This window comes from Chenopodium album, chromosome 6 (assembly GCF_948465745.1).
Source record: "Chenopodium album chromosome 6, dcCheAlbu1.1, whole genome shotgun sequence".
Classification (NCBI taxonomy): Eukaryota; Viridiplantae; Streptophyta; class Magnoliopsida; order Caryophyllales; family Amaranthaceae; genus Chenopodium; species Chenopodium album.
The window spans coordinates 12,448,775-12,464,795 of record NC_137839.1 but is presented as its reverse complement, the minus strand read 5'-3'; the positions used below and the strand labels follow the sequence as shown (position 1 = coordinate 12,464,795).

Below are 16,021 nucleotides of genomic sequence, written 5' to 3'. Positions count from 1 at the left end.
GAATGGTCATTCGATACTATATCCCCTGTTGCCTTAGACTTTAGTAGTGGTTTTCAATATCGCTAGGGTTGGCCTCAATAATCGATACGAAAAACTACATCCAATCGTGGTGATTATTGTAGCGATTACAATCGCTATAAATGTTTAACTTATTTTCTTCAAAAAAAACATGCGTATGATCTTTACAAGATTCGAACATGCAACCCCAAACTCTTATATTAAATGTTTCACCAATAAGCTATGACATATTTTATGCATTCTTTGTCAAATAATATTTATATATTTAGAGTTGAAAAGGCTTTTCGTATCGATTTTTAGGATTTAGTGGCGATTGTAAATGTTACGATTTCTTAAAATTATATAAATGTGTAAAAATAGTGTCAATATGTATTATTATGTTTTCCGTATTGATTTTATATGGGAAAACCATGGCGATTGTAAAAATGATACAACATCCTTAATTATTTCAGAAACATACTTGTATATTGTAGCGAATGTACAATCAATACGAAATAATCGCTACGAAAAGAGATTTTTCTTGTAGTGGAGCCGTTACCAATCAGATCCAAGAGAGGCCCATCGAACTACGGCCAAGAATATCCTAAAATACCTGAAAAGGGACAAGGATAAATTCCTGGTGTATGGTGGTTTGGAGGAATTTGTTGTTGAAGGTTATACTGACGCGAGCTTCCAAATAGACTGAGACGATTTCAAATCGCAATCAGGATATGTTTTCTGTCTAAATGGAGGAGCGTTTAGTTGGAAGAGTGCCATGTAGAGTACAACTGCAGAATCTAGAACTGAAGCTGAATACTTAGCAGCTGCTGAAGCAGCTAAGAAGGCTGTTTGGATTCGTAAGTTCATTGGTGACTTGATGTTGTACCCTCAATCAAGGGTCCAATAACCCTCTATTGTGATAACAATGGAGCTATAGCTCAGGCCAGAGAGCCAAGGGAACATTAGAAGGTCAAACATGTCAAGTGACGGTTTCTCAGGACTCAAGAATGGAAATCAGAAGGTGAAATCAGAATTTGCAAAGTTGGAACGGATGACAATGTAGCCGATCCACTCACTAAACCTATACCTCAAGTGAAGCACAACAAGCACGTTGAGGCAATGGGAATCAGGCACGCGGGAGACTGGCTTTTATTTCCTTGTTTAGTGTTTAGTGTTTAGTTAATTTTGATAATTTGATGTAAGACACTAAGAAAAACCATTCAAGTTTTGGAGTAATATAAATTTCATGCAATATTTTATCCCTCCGTTTGCCATTTAATTGTGGTTTAGAATTAAAATATGAGTATATTCGATTCTTGGAATATTCAAAATAGGATATCAAGACCAGTCTTGGTAAGGAAACACCTATTAAGTTAACATTGAAAATTATAATAAAAAATTATCCCTAATCGAGGTCATTTAAACATTTGAGGAATAATGACCATTTGAGATTAGTGTGTAGTTTGATTTAGAGCACCGTTTCTTGTGCTACAGGGACATGATTGTAATAAATCATTTTCACAGGTATTGGTTTAGAACCATATTGGATCGACCATGAGAATACTTTAAGTGATTAAAAAATCGTCATAAGCATACTTCTCATTATGGCTATCGGAACCTATTTCCTCGACCATGAGTATCGTGAGCTTTCTTGTTTGAGTACTAGTCCGCTTTAGTGTTGTCAAATGTCTACCGTAATAGAGGATTATAATGGCAACACTCGGGCGGCTAGGTCCTCTTAGTAAGAGAAGATCATTACAAGACTGGGAATGTCCCCCTATTAAAAAAATAGGGAAGATGTCTTTGTTGTTTAATTTACAAGGCATTTCAAAGAGCAAGACTGTAAAATGCATGGTCGTGCTTGGATGGATTTTAGAAATCATCTGTTTATTGACAATCGGACTGGGATCGAGAAACACTTTTGGACATAATTAGGATTACGAATAAATCTTACCTTATAGTTCATGAAAAGACATTAAGAGACATAGGAAAAAGGTTATACACTAAATGCGCAGTTGTCAGGAAGGACAAGTGGGAGATTGAAAAGAATGTAGTCCTTTGAACAAGTGTATTATTCCGATAGAGGGTTCGGAATTATTAGAAATATAATTATTCAGTGAGGTCAAGTGATCGAAATGCCTGGGTGGAGTTCGCTTCTGATCAGTAATATTAAGAAATAATTAATATTATACCTTACTCTTGACTAAACCCTTCAGGTCACGCCCAAGCAACTAGCGAACCAAAGAGACGAATTAATTCGGAAGGAATTAATAAGTCGCCCCAATAATTATTATTTAGACGTCGAAAATTTGAGCTTAGAGCGTCGAAATTGAGCGTCGGAAGTCGAGTCAAAAACGATAAAAGACGAGACGAGAAAAGACTAATAAAACAACGTAATGACCAAAACACCCCTAGCATCGGAAAGCTGAGTGCTAGGGGCATGGCCAAGCAAGCAGCCTGCACCAAGTGCGAGGCTTGTTAGCAAGCTGCGGCAAGCAGCATCCCACACGCAAGTGCTGGGCCTGCTGGTCCTGGGTGGCAACAGCCATATGGCAGCCCACTTGGGGTGCCTTGGTTAGCAAGTGGGGCTGCCATGTGGCGCAAGCCAAGAAGGGAATAAGGTGGTGTAGGTGGTGGTTTTTGGGGAGTGCTTGGGGAGTATGTCTTGTCCCCCCCCCCCCCCCTCCTCTAAATGGTCCTCACCTAACCCCTCATGTGAGCTTGACACTTGTTGATTTATTAGTAGCTTGGTTATTTATTTTATTTTAGATTTAAAATATAATGAATAAAATAAAAATCTCCAACATGGAAAGATGATGGGAATTTTGTGAGCCTTTGCCTATAAATACCAACCTAGGTAGTTTAAAAATCTTCACTTGAGTAAGTGTTGAAAAAGGCATCACAGTGTGAAAACCTTTGAACGCTAATTACTCGAGTTTTTAGGTCGGGGCTTGCTAACTCCAAGCCATTAGACCAGATCGGTGTTCGCGTTGTAGGTGGACCTTGAATGAGGTCCCCGTGTGAGCGGGACTTGAAGGCTTTCAAGTAAGAGATCGTATTAATGAGCGAAGCACGCTACAAAGGTAATAATTCCATACTTAGTCTTGTGTTTAGGTTAATTATGTTTATCGTTATAATTATGTGAGTTTGATATTGGGGTCGGGTTTCCTTCCGCAGTGGGTCGGACTCACCGAAACCCAATAGTTCCTCCTCACTGGAACTTGCATGAAGAATCAAACATTAGTTTCAGGAACCCAGGTTTTCTTGGGTTCCTGTGTAACAGGAGTGGGGTTATCTTTCTTAACCCAAATCTATTCTACATGTTTTTCTTTCTTATTTGTGATTTTTTTTCTTTCTTAGGACACTTAACCTGCTTATGTCCTATATTACCACAGAAATAGTAAAAAATACTACTAGGTAGATCAACATACTTCTTTTCTTTTTGGTACTTCTTTTTAAAACCTAATCCTTTTGTTCTCTTAGTCTAAGCATTAGCAGTCCAATCTAAAACTTTATATTCTATGGGTTGCTTACCTTTCCTAGCTCTCTCAAGTTCCCCCAAAAGTCTTGCTTTATCCGATCTTAGATCTTCTAAATCAGAGTTGAGGAACTTCAGAGTTAGGAGTATCCACACTAAGTTTTAACAAAGATAAATCCACATTATTCAAAAGTATGTTATCATGTTTTAGTTTTTCTATAGTTTCTTTTCGATCAACATTATCATCAAAGAACCTATATTGAATTCAAACTTCATATTGTCTAGCCATTTCCTATTTTCTTTGTAAGTTATTAAAGCCTTATCACTTTGTTGTTTAGCTCTATGTAATTCCTGTAGTTCTTCTTGAATTTCCAAAACAACACATATTAGTTTCTCTTTAGAAAAATGTCTTAATTCATTTTGAGAAAACCATACCTCGGCCTCAAATTCCTTCAGTTTGGCCTTTTCATCAGTTTTGGCCATTAAACATAGATGTGCAGTTTCTTCTGAAGGTTAGTCTTCTTCTTCTTCTAAGTCCCTATCCTTCCAGGCATCCAACATAGCCTTCTTTACAGTGTCCTTAGTAAAGTATGGCTTATACACTCTAGAATCTTTAGATTAATCCTTTCCTCTAATCTTTCCTTTGTCCTCTTCTTTAAATAGACAATTCTTTATGAAATGAACTTTTGAGCCAAACTTGAAACAAGTAGTGTCTTTGGAACCTGTAACCTTCTTGTTCCTATCAAACTTCATGTTGTTCATCAACCTTGTTAAACTTTTTCCCCGTCATTGTCATCTCTTCCTCATCAACTTCAGATTCATCTGAGTCATTTGCCTTAAGAGCAAGACTCTTGTTCTTGGAATTTTTGGCATTGGAACTCAAGTAGAGTTCATGAGTCATCAGTGATCCTGCTAGCTGTTCCATATTGAACTTGGTGAAATCCTTTGCTTATTGCATTCCAGTAACCTTGGATCTTCAGCATTCATCTTGTGGTAGCTCAAAATATTCCTTGCCTGTTCATCTATAGGAATGTGCCTGCCAAGGGAGCACAATTCATTAGTTATATCATTAAATCTTGTAAAAATTTCTTCTATGGTTTCCTTAGACTGCATTTCAAACCTCTCATACCTAGACATTAATAAATCAATTTTAGAAAGTTTTACCTCATTAGTACCTTCATGAGTAACCTGTAGTAGATCCCAAATCTGTTTATCTAACTTACATCCCATGATACAATTATGTTCATGGGGTCCAAGTCCAAAGTGAAAATATTTAACAGCTAAAGCATTCAACTCAAGTTTCTAATGGTCTTCTGTTGCCCTTGATGTTTTGATGATAACACAAGTCAAACAAGTGGACTAATATATTTTGTGAGTCTTGTAGTTTGTTTCTAAGTTACAGGAATCACTCAAGGCAAAGGAACACAAGGAGCTAAAAGTCAAAGAGATCAGCTAAAGATTCATGTGAAGGAACTAGAGCTTCGGAGCAGAAGCTAAGGAAAGAAGACTTGAAGCAGAGACTTCTTAGAGAAGCATAAAGTCTAAAGTATTTTTCTATTTTAGATTTTATGTAAGTGAAAAATAATTAGGATTGATGCTAAGTGGAATGCGTTTGAAAAAAGGATAAGTATTGACTTGCTAAAAAATAGGATAGTTTGTTTAAGAAAATCTTTTGTGATTTTATCTTTTAAGCTGATAATTTATTTTCGGAAAGAAGATATTTGCAAAACCAACTTCCTAAGCTTGCGCAACTGACTGTTGATTCAGTCTTCTCCACTCACGAACGTGCTACTTCCTTAAGGCTCAACGTGCCCTAATTTCTACGACATGATTGAAAGATTTGGAGGTGGTGTAGAGTAGTGGCGTTGATATGCAACAGTGGTGGTGTGAGTAGTGGAAAGTATGGCCTTTTCTCCAAGCAATATTTTCCTATAAATATTGAAGTTATTTTTTGGATAACTTCACCTTGCTCAAATACTTTTATCTTTCTTTCTTATTCATAAACGAGTCAAGAGTCGCATTCCACTTAAGTGTTTTTCTTAATTACTTTCACTAAGAGTCTATTATTGAGTTGTAATTTGGGAATTGGGAGTTTGAGTGAACTCTAAGAGAAGTTAGAAGAGAAAGAGAGAAAATAGAATAGAGAAGAGATGAGTAGCAAGTAGTGGGACTTGCTGCCGGGAACTTCAAGTTCATAGAGGAACTTGAAGATTGATTCTTTAGCTTGTAATAGGTTGTTTGCCCTGTTATAGTGAAGAATCTTTCCTAAAATCCCAAGTGGTTGTGGTTTTTCCTCTTGTTAGGGCCAAGAGGTTTTCCACGTAAAATCTCTTTGTGTTCACTTTGAGTTCTTGTAGCTTAGTATTTTTCAATTCCGCAAAAAGTTAGCTCAATTCTCTTAAACTACAATTCACCCCCCTCTTGTAGTATTCTTGTAAAGCAACAATTGGTATCAGAGCCTAATCCTCTCGATATCAGGACACCCTGAAGAGGAGAATCTTGGCACAAGATGAATACTCATGAAAAGCTTGAAGAAGGGTACTCTACGCAACGACCTCCTATGTTCAATGGGAAATTCTATACCTATTGGATGAACAGAATGGAGATCTTCATCAAAGTAGAGAATTATCAGGTCAAGAGAGTAATCGAAGTAGGAGACTTCGAGGTAACCAAAACCAATGCTCAAAATGAGGTAATTCCTAAACCAATGTCTGAATATCAGATAGAAGACTTTGATAAAATGGAAATCAATGCAATGGATGTAAAACTGCTTCATTGTGGACTTGGACCACAAGAACACAATCGTGTTATGGGGTGCAAGAACGCAAAGGAAATTTGGGATCTCCTTCAAGTAACTCATGAAGGAACTAATGAAGTAAAACGTTCTAAAATCGATTTACTCATGTCTAAGTATGAACGTTTTGAGATGCAACCCAAAGAGTCTATTCAGGAAATGCTTACTAGATTCACTAACATAATTAATGAACTAGTTTCTCTTGGTAGAAAAATTCCTACTGATGAGCATGTTAGAAAGGTGCGAAGAAGTCTTCCTCAAGACAAGCGTTGGAGAGCTAATGTGACAGCCCTTCAGGAAACAAAGGACTTCACAACGTTCAACATTGAACAACTTGCTGGTTCCCTCATGACACATGAGCTTCATTTAGGAACCTGTAATAGTGAAGGAATCAAGAACAAAGGGCTTGCACTGAAAGCTGACCAGGAGGAATCAGAAGTGGATGAAGAAGAAGTAGCAATGCTATTCAGAAGATTCAAGAGGATGTTCAACTGGAACGGACGGAACTCCAGAAATTTTCAAAAGAAGTCTTCTAACTTCAAACCAGAGTATGGATGTCACAAGTGTGGGTCAACTGACCACTTCATCAGAGACTGTCCTCAATGGGATATTGAGAAGGGAAAAGGTAAGTTCAAAGAACAAGGAAAAGAGAAGTACAAAACTCCTTTCTCAAAAATCGATGTCAAGAAAGCAATGATTGCTGCTTGGGGAGACTCTTAAAGTGATCAGGAAGATGAAGATCAACCTGAAGAGGAAACCACAAATCTCTACTTGATGGTGAAGTCAGATGACATGCGTGCATACCTCAAGGAACTGGAAAAGGAGGTAAGTGAAAGTAACTTTAATAATGCTAAACTTTGATCTCTATCAAAGGATGCTTTAATTGATCTTATTGTCGAAATGGAAATTAATCTGAGTGATGAATGCATGCACAGGAAAGAATGTTAAAAGGTTAATCTGGAAAGATCATAGTGCTTGGCTGGAAACAACAAGAAATTACATTCAAACCAGATTTGGAGAGCTACATGACAAATATATTCTTATGTTTGAAATGCTTGAAAATGTTAAAAAGGAAAATGTCATGTTAAATGTCGAGCTTTCACAGTATAAACTTGTTAATGCTGATATTAGCTCTAGTAGTTCCTCTAATGATTCGATGCTGAAATTCAATGCTGACTTTGAAAAACTCAAGCTAGATCTTGAGAACTTAAAAATTGGCAAACATAAACTGGAAAAGGAACTACAGGATAGAAAGAATAGAAGCATTGATCCGAATGCTACACCTAAATGGATCAAGAATGCTCAAGTCAAGAGAATTGAGGGACTTGGGTATGAGTCCAAAAAGAAAGGGAAACAGAAAAAATATGTAAACCTACCTTGTAGCAAAGTTTGCACTTTCTGTGGAAAAACAGGACATTTACAATCTGATTGTAGAAAGAAATTGGAACATGATAAAAGAAATGTTAAGCAAATATGGATAAAGAAAACTGATATTGCATCAACTTCAAAGGAACCCAAGGATTCCGGGGTTCCTAAAACTAACACTCAAGTTTTCTTGCAGGTCCTAGTGAAGGGGACAAACTATGGTACCTCAATAGTGGTTGTTCAAAGCATATGACTGGAGAAAAATCAAAATTTCTTTCACTAAAGACCTATCCAGGAGGAACTGTGACTTTCGGAGACAACAAGAAAGGAGAAATCATTGCAAAAGGCAAAATTGGAAAGTCAACCTCCCATGCAATAGAAAATGTGTTCCTGGTCGAGGGTTTGATGCAAAATCTACTCAGCATATCACAATTTTGTGATAGAGGAAATTCGGTAAGCTTTACTTCTGATGGATGCCATATCTTCAATAACAGATCATGGAAGGTTATTCTAAAAGGAACGAGAAAAGGAAATACCTATGTGGTTGACCTTGACTCAATCTCGAAGAGTAGCCTTACATGCTTGAGTTTTATTGAAGATGACTCTCTACTTTGGCACAAACGCTTTGGTAAAACTAGCTATGCTTTAATTGATAAACTCAGGTCAAAGGACTTGGTTGTAGGACTACCCTCTATCAAGTTCCTGAATGATAAAATCTGTGATGCCTGTGTAAAAGGAAAGCATGTTCGAAGCTCCTTTAGATCTAAAAGGATGGTCAGCACCACTAAGCCATTGGAATTAATTCATATGGATTTGTGTGGTCCCATGAGAGTCCAAAGTAGAAGTGGCAAGAAATATGTATTAGTTATAGTTGATGATTATTCTAGATTTACTTGGGTGATTTTTCTAACAAGTAAAGATGAGACCTTTGATGAATTTGTAGCATTTTCCAAACATGTGCAGAAAACAAGTGGATTCTCAATAATCCATCTAATATTTGACCATGGTACAGAATTTGAAAATTCAAAATTTGATGAGTTTTCAGGGAAAAGGTATGAACCATAATTTCTCTGCTCCTAGGACTCCTCAACAGAATGGAGTGGTTGAAAGGAAGAATCAAACTCTGGAGGATATGGCAAGAACAATGTTGATAGCAAGCTCCCTGCCAAGGAACTTCTGGGTTGAAGCTGTCAACACAGCATGCTACATAACAAATAGAGTAACCATCAGGGCCATAACTAATAAGACTCCCTATGAACTGTTCAAAGGGAGGAAGCCAAATATCTCTCATCTAAGAGCCTTTGGATGCAAATGTTTTGTTCACAATAATGGAAAAAGGAACTTTAGAAAGTTCGATGAGAGAAGTGAAGAGGCTATATTCCTTGGTTATGCCTCAAATAGCAAAGCTTATAGAGTTTATAATAAGAATTCTTTGTGTGTTGAAGAAAGCATTCATATCATATTTGATGAGTCTAACTCTTTTATGAATGTACAGGAACATGATAACAATGATTTTGAAATTGGATTAGTTAGAAACAGGGATGAAGAAGAAGATATCCTAAGCAAACCAGAGAAGAGCAAAGAGATCCAAATGAAGAGACTGTTGAAAATCCTCAGAAAAACAATAAAAAAGCTCAAACAAATGAAGCTCAGACCAATGAAGAGCAAAACCTCAAGGAAATGAAGCTGAAGAAGAAGATAGAAATGTAGAACAGGAAACGCCTCAAATTGGAGTCCCGGCAAGAGAATTCCAGCCTAAACCCTTCAAATATCAAGGATCTCATCCCACTGATCTAATAATAAGTGATATAGAACTTAGACCAGTTCACAAATGAGGAACTTATGCGCATTCAATGCATTTCTCTCCATTCTGGAACCTCGAAATCATCAGGAAGCCTTAGAAGATGCTGATTGGATTGTAGCCATGCAAGAGGAACTGAACGAATTTGAAAGGAACAAGGTCTGGCATCTTGAATTCAAACCCAAAGAGAAGAAGGTAATTGGTCTCAAATGGGTATTCAAGAACAAGCTAGATGAATATGGAACTATCGTGAGGAATAAAGCTCGTTTAGTTGTAAAAGGCTACAATCAACAGGAAGGTATTGATTTCGAAGAAACCTTTGCTCCTGTAGCTAGGTTAGAAGCTATTAGAATACTTATTGCTTTTGCTTCTTACATGGGTTTTAAACTTTACCAAATGGATGTGAAATATGCTTTTCTAAATGGTTACTTGATGGAAGATGTATATGTAGAACAACCTCCTGGTTTTGAATCCAAAATTTCCTAATCATGTGTTTAAGCTTGACAAAGCCCTTTATGGTCTTAAGCAAGCCCCAAGAGCCTGGTACGAAAGGCTCTCAAAGTTCCTTTTGTAAAATGGTTTTAAGAGAGGAAAAGTTGACAAAACTTTGTTTTTGAAATCAAAAGGAACTGATCTTTTAGTTGTGCAAATCTATGGGGATGATATTATATTTGGTGCAACTAACGATGTCTTGTGCAAGTACTTCGCTGATCTTATGAGTGGTGAATTTGAGATGAGCATGATGGGAGAATTGAACTTCTTCCTTGGTCTACAAATTAAGCAGACAGAGAAAGGAATTTCAATTCATCAGCAAAAGTATATCAAGGAACTACTGAAAAGGTACAACCTTGATCAAGCAAAAACTAATCACACACCCATGGGAACAGGCATAAGACTGGATGATGATCCAACAGGAACTAGTGTGGGTCAAAAGATGTACAGAGGTATGATAGGTTCCTTATTGTACTTAAATGCTAGTAGACCTGACATTGCATTCAGTGTTGGATTATGTGCCAAGTTTTAGTCGAATCCTAAGGAATCTCACTTAACTGTTGTAAAGAGAATACTTAGATACTTGAAAGGAACTGATGAGTTGTGTATCTTTTATCCTAGAAGTGATTCCTTTGAACTAAAAGGTTTTACAGATGCAGATTATGCAGGAGATTTAGTCAATCGAAAAAATACATCAGGCATGGTCCAGTTCCTAGGGCCATGCTTAGTCTCATGGGGTTCTAAGAAACAGAACATTGTAGCTTTATCTACTGCTGAAGCATGCTGAAGCAGAATATGTAGCTGCTGCTGCTTGCTTCTCTCAAGTGTTGTGGATAAAACAATAACTCAGAGATTTTGGTATGAAATTCGATTGCATTCCCATTTTCTGTGATAACACAAGTGCAATCTGTATATCTAAAGATCCAGTAAATCACTCTCGTGTTAAGCATATTCATATTAGACATCACTTCCTAAAGGATAATGCTAAGAAAGGCTTAATAAAATTAGAATTTTGTGAAACGACTAACCTAATTGCTGACATTTTGACTAAGCCTTTAAAAAGATAAAGACATGAGATGATGAGGATAGAGCTTGGAATGATTAAGTTGTGTTAAGGAAAAAGCCTTGATGTTCCCTCATATAAAATCTCCAAACTGATGTACATTTTATCTCACACAAAAATGATATGTTTATGGACATAGATATGGCAGTTGATTTAAGCATATATGTTCAAAGTTGTGCATAAAAATGATAATTCTTGAAATCCTTGACTAATGGCATGAGCTATGTTGACTTGTTCTGTGCATTAATTTGTATATTCACAAGTTTATCCATTCAACAAATTTAATTATTTTTGATAATTTTCTTTAAATTTTCTTATTTTATTTTATTTTATCAAACACAGTTTATCAAATGGATACATTCAATATTCATCTTCTTTTGTTGAATTAATCCCTTTACATGCAAAATACATTTCATCTTCTAGAATTATCTTTTCATTTACCCAAGGCTATAAATGCAAGTGATGCATCATCATAATTCACCTCACTTAAACCTATACCCTGAAGCGACACCTCACAATTACTCCAGTATAAAAGGTGATGGAAAGTTCAGAGAGATTTACACCACTCAAATCAATTATACTTCTCTCTTACAAAGAGCCTCATTCATACTCACCCATGGACATCTCACCAAAAAACCAAACCCTAGAAACAAAACAAGCCTCTGCTGTCAAAATCCAAGAAATTACCACAGATAAAACCTCAGAAACTCTCCACCAACTTCTTTTTGAATATCCTCCATCACCAAATTCTGCAAAAATGGAAGAGGAACCAGCTCAGCAGCACAAAGAAGAAGAGATCGAGGAATTGGGGGTTTCCTACAAGCATAAGACAGCAGCGATCAAGCGACTTGAGGACAATGTTACTCACTTCGTATCTGGTTTGAGCCTAAACCTTCCATGGTGTAAAGCGAGTAAGTTCAATGAATTTCTAAAGTTAATTGAATTTCAAAATTGGACTTATCTGTTGAGTAAATGCTTTAATAAGCCTTTGTATGCTGCTGCCTTGAAAGACTTTCATGCATCTTTTTCCTGTGAAAAAGGAAAAATTACATGCAAAGTGTTAGGAAAATCGATTGAGTTTGATGCAGAGTATTTAAGGGAGTTATTTGAAGTTCCTAATCCTGGTTATGAGTTGTATTTCAAAGGTTCTGTGCAGAAACCTCTTCCTAACATCTCAATTGAGTCAATTGTTGAACATTTCCAAGGAAACCCTAAAGCCACCTATGTCAATCACAACAACTTTAACCCTCTCTAAAAATTGCTGTTTGAAATTGTACACAATGACATTGTTCCAAGAACCCAAAAAAGAGATTCAGCCAACAAGCTTGACTATATCTTCATGTATTGCCTTAAACAAAAAATCCAAATCAACTTCCCTTCTATCATGATTCAGCACCTAGCCCATTGCGTACCCAGAAACTGGAAAATTGGGTATGGTAATCTCCTCACCACCATCTTTGAAAGCTTTAAAATTGACCTCACTGGTTGTGAACCCTTGCTCTTACAAAACAACCAGTATGTTCAGAAAACATTTCTTGAGAAAAGAGGTCTGCATGTGGTTTGTGGATATTTAGAGGTGTTGCTTGCAGTTTCAGAAGAAGAAGAGAAGGCAAAAGTTGAGGGGGAAGCACTTGGAGCAAAAGGTGTTGAAAGTGGAAAGCCAAAGGAGAAAAAGAGAGAGAGGGAGAAAGGGTTAGAGGCTGAAGTTCAGGAGGAGGATGTATTGGAGACAGGGGGAAGAAAAAGGAAGAGTCTGAGACTGTCAAAGAAGAAAGAAAAAGAGCTTGAGCTTGTTCTCATTGATCTAGGGGAACAGGACGCTGGAAAAGAAGCTCAAGTTCATACTCCTCTTGTGTCTCCTAAGTCTGCACCAAAGGAAACAGGGTTTACAGAAATCAATTCTCCAGCTATGCTCAATGAAGCAGTTTTAATTGAGCTGCAGGAACTGAAGGATGTGCTCAAAGATGTCATCTCAGAACTTAAGAGCAACACAGGCAGGGTGGATGCTCTAGAAAGAGCAGTGTCTGGCTGTAATGCTGATGCAAAGTCACTACTTCTCCAGGTTGCTCAAGCCAGAGATGAAGCAATGAAGCAGGTTGTGGAGAAGATTACAGCAAAGCTTGATGATCTAACTGCAGAGGAAGTCTGATCTTGTTTCCTATCCCTCCAGCCAATTATGATGATGATGTTTCTTTTTTTATTTTGCTATTACTGAACAATATTTTCTTTTGGGTCTGTAACTTAAACAGGGATTATTTGCTATTTTCTTTAAACTAGTGGATTTGATGCACTTTTGGCCAATGTTTTCATTGGTTTTTGATAAATGTTTTATCAATATTTTGTGCATATTCTCTGCATTGAAAGTGCTTATATGAAATCTGCCTTATAATTAGACCATGTTATGGTGTTGTTCCTGAGATAATTTGCTATATACATTATATTTTTGATAATGCCAAAAGGGAAAAGTATACTTGGCAAACTACTTACACACTTATCATCCATCTCTGCCTCAAAGTTTTGTGTCTCTCTGCTTCTCAGTAAGGTATAAAACTTGTTTCAAAATTCTTTTTCATTTTGTTTTACAGTAGTTTATTTGATCTCTTAGCTTATTTTTTGCTCTAATATGTTTGCCTTGTTTATCATCATCAAAAAGGGGGAATATTGTTGCCCTTGATGTTTTGATGATAAAACAAGTCAAACAAGTGGACTAATATATTTTGTGAGTCTTGTAGTCTGTTTCTAAGTTACAGGAATTGCTCAAGGCAAAGGAACACAAGGAGCTAAAAGTCAAAGAGATCAGCTAAAGAGTTCCTGTGAAGGAACTAGAGCTTCGGTGCAGAAGCTAAGGAAAGAAGACTCAAAGCAGAGACTTCTTAGAGAAGCATAAAGTCTAAAGTATTTTTCTATTTTAGATTTTATGTGTGAAAAGTAATTAGGATTGATGCTAAGTGGAATGCGTTTGAAAAAAGGATAAGTATTGACTTGCTAAAAAATAGGATAGTTTGTTTAAGAAAATCTTTTGTGATTTTATCTTTTAAGCTGATAATTTATTTTCGAAAAAAAGATATTTGCAAAACCAACTTCCTAAGCTTGCGCAACTAACTGTTGATTCAGTCTTCCCCACTCACGAACGTGCTACTTCCTTAAGGCTCAAAGTGCCCTGATTTCTAGGACATGATTAAAAGTTTTGGAAGTGGTGTAGAGCAGTGGCGTTGATATGCAGCAGTGGTGGTGTGAGTAGTGGAAAGTGTGGCGTTTTCTCCAAGCAATATTTTCCTAAAAATATTGAAGTTATTTTCTGGATAACTTCACCTTGCTAAAATACTTTTATCTTTCTTTCTTATTCATAAACGAGTCAAGAGTCGCATTCCACTTAAGTGTTTTTCTTCATTACTTTCACTAGAGTCTATTATTGAGTTGTAATTTGGGAATTGGGAGTTTGAGTGAACTCTAAGAGAAGTTAGAAGAGAAAGAGAGAAAAGAGAATAGAGAAGAGAAGAGTAGCAAGTAGTGGGACTTGCTACTGGGAACTTCAAGTTCATAGAGGAACTTGAAGATTGATTCTTTAGCTTGTAATAGGTTGTTTGCCCTGTTATAGTGAAGAATCTTTCCTGAAATTCCAAGTGGTCGTGGTTTTTCCTCTTGTTAGGGCCAAGAGGTTTTCCATGTAAAATCTCTATGTGTTCACTTTGAGTTCTTGTAGCTTAGTATTTTTCAATTCCGCAAAAAGTTAGCTCAATTCTCTTAAACTACAATTCACCCCCCCCCCTCTTGTAGTATTCTTGTAAAGAAACATCTTCCTTATCATAATCAGAAATAAGTTTAGGAACTACCTCGTTTTTCTCATTGGTTGCGGTTACCTCAAAATCACCAGAATTAATTACACGCCATACCTAGTAATTTTCATCCTTGATGAAGATCACCATCCTATTTTTCCAGTATGTATAAAACTTACCATTAAACATAGGTGGACGTTTGGTAGAGTGCCCTTCTTCAAGTTTCTCCTTGTAATTCATCTCTCCTTAGGAACTTACTTAACAAAGCTATTTGCTTGCACGTGAGAACCTTGCTCTTAAACCAATTGTTAGTTGAGATGAACACTAAAAGAGAGAGTGAATTGTAAGTGAGTTCCTAGTGACTACTTTTGCGGAATATAAAACAGAATGTAAAGGAACCTGCAATGCACATAGATTTTACGAGAAAACCTTCTAGGGCCTAACTGGAAGTAAAACCTCGACCCTTCAAAGGGATTTCCAAAACCAAACCACTTCACTATAATAGGGCAAACACACAAGTTACAACCTATAATAAACAGACCTATATTCACAAGTTCCACACTGAACTTGCTACATAGTACGACCCTATCCTACCCAATCTAAGTCCCAAACTAAGATTCACTCGTACTCTCTAAGTACTAACTCTTGGCATCACAATAGAAGCCTACACAACTGTATGCAAAGTAAATTTCATACACTCACCCAATAACCCAACCAATACAAAATATATATATGACTCCTAGTATATGAAAGCTAAGCCACAAATGAAACCCGAAACTAATATGACAAAGTTTATAAGCTTGGAAAACTTACACAATTAAGTGCAATTCAATTCTTCACGCATAGACTCACAGAAAACCAAGAACTGAGTTTTCTACTATTTATACAAGGCTAGCTCGTATAGCAAATAGGGTTTTCAAAAAGATAAACATGTTAAATTAACAAAACCTTAATTCACGATTTTAAGTAAATCTATTTTAATTTAAAGAAAATCTTTTTGGAAAACTTATTAAAGATAGATTATTATTCGAATAATATCTTTTGATAATCAGTTTTTAAGAAGCAAATCTTGTTAGAAAATCTTTTTCTTAAAAACTTATCTTTTTCTAAACTTTCCTATTTAATTAAATTTGCCAAGCTCTTTTTCACGCTTCTAATAGATTTCACGCATTAAGCATACTTATAATATTTACAGAAAATCTAAAAGATAAAACTTAACTATATAAATCTACTGCGCCAATATTCTGTAAACATA

At 36.4% G+C, this 16,021-nt stretch overlaps 1 protein-coding gene across 1 annotated transcript; it reads left to right on the top strand.

Annotated features, from left to right (window-relative positions):
- The first annotated feature begins 6,074 nt into the window (after positions 1–6,074).
- LOC145636690 (uncharacterized) lies at positions 6,075–9,318 on the top strand. Its single transcript, XM_081688254.1, has 7 exons — positions 6,075–6,326; positions 6,426–6,537; positions 6,640–6,894; positions 7,205–7,830; positions 7,920–8,408; positions 8,680–9,048; positions 9,130–9,318. Exons 1-7 carry the CDS (start codon positions 6,075–6,077, stop codon positions 9,316–9,318), a joined length of 2,292 nt encoding a protein of 763 aa, XP_081544380.1.
- Positions 9,319–16,021: the final 6,703 nt, after the last annotated feature.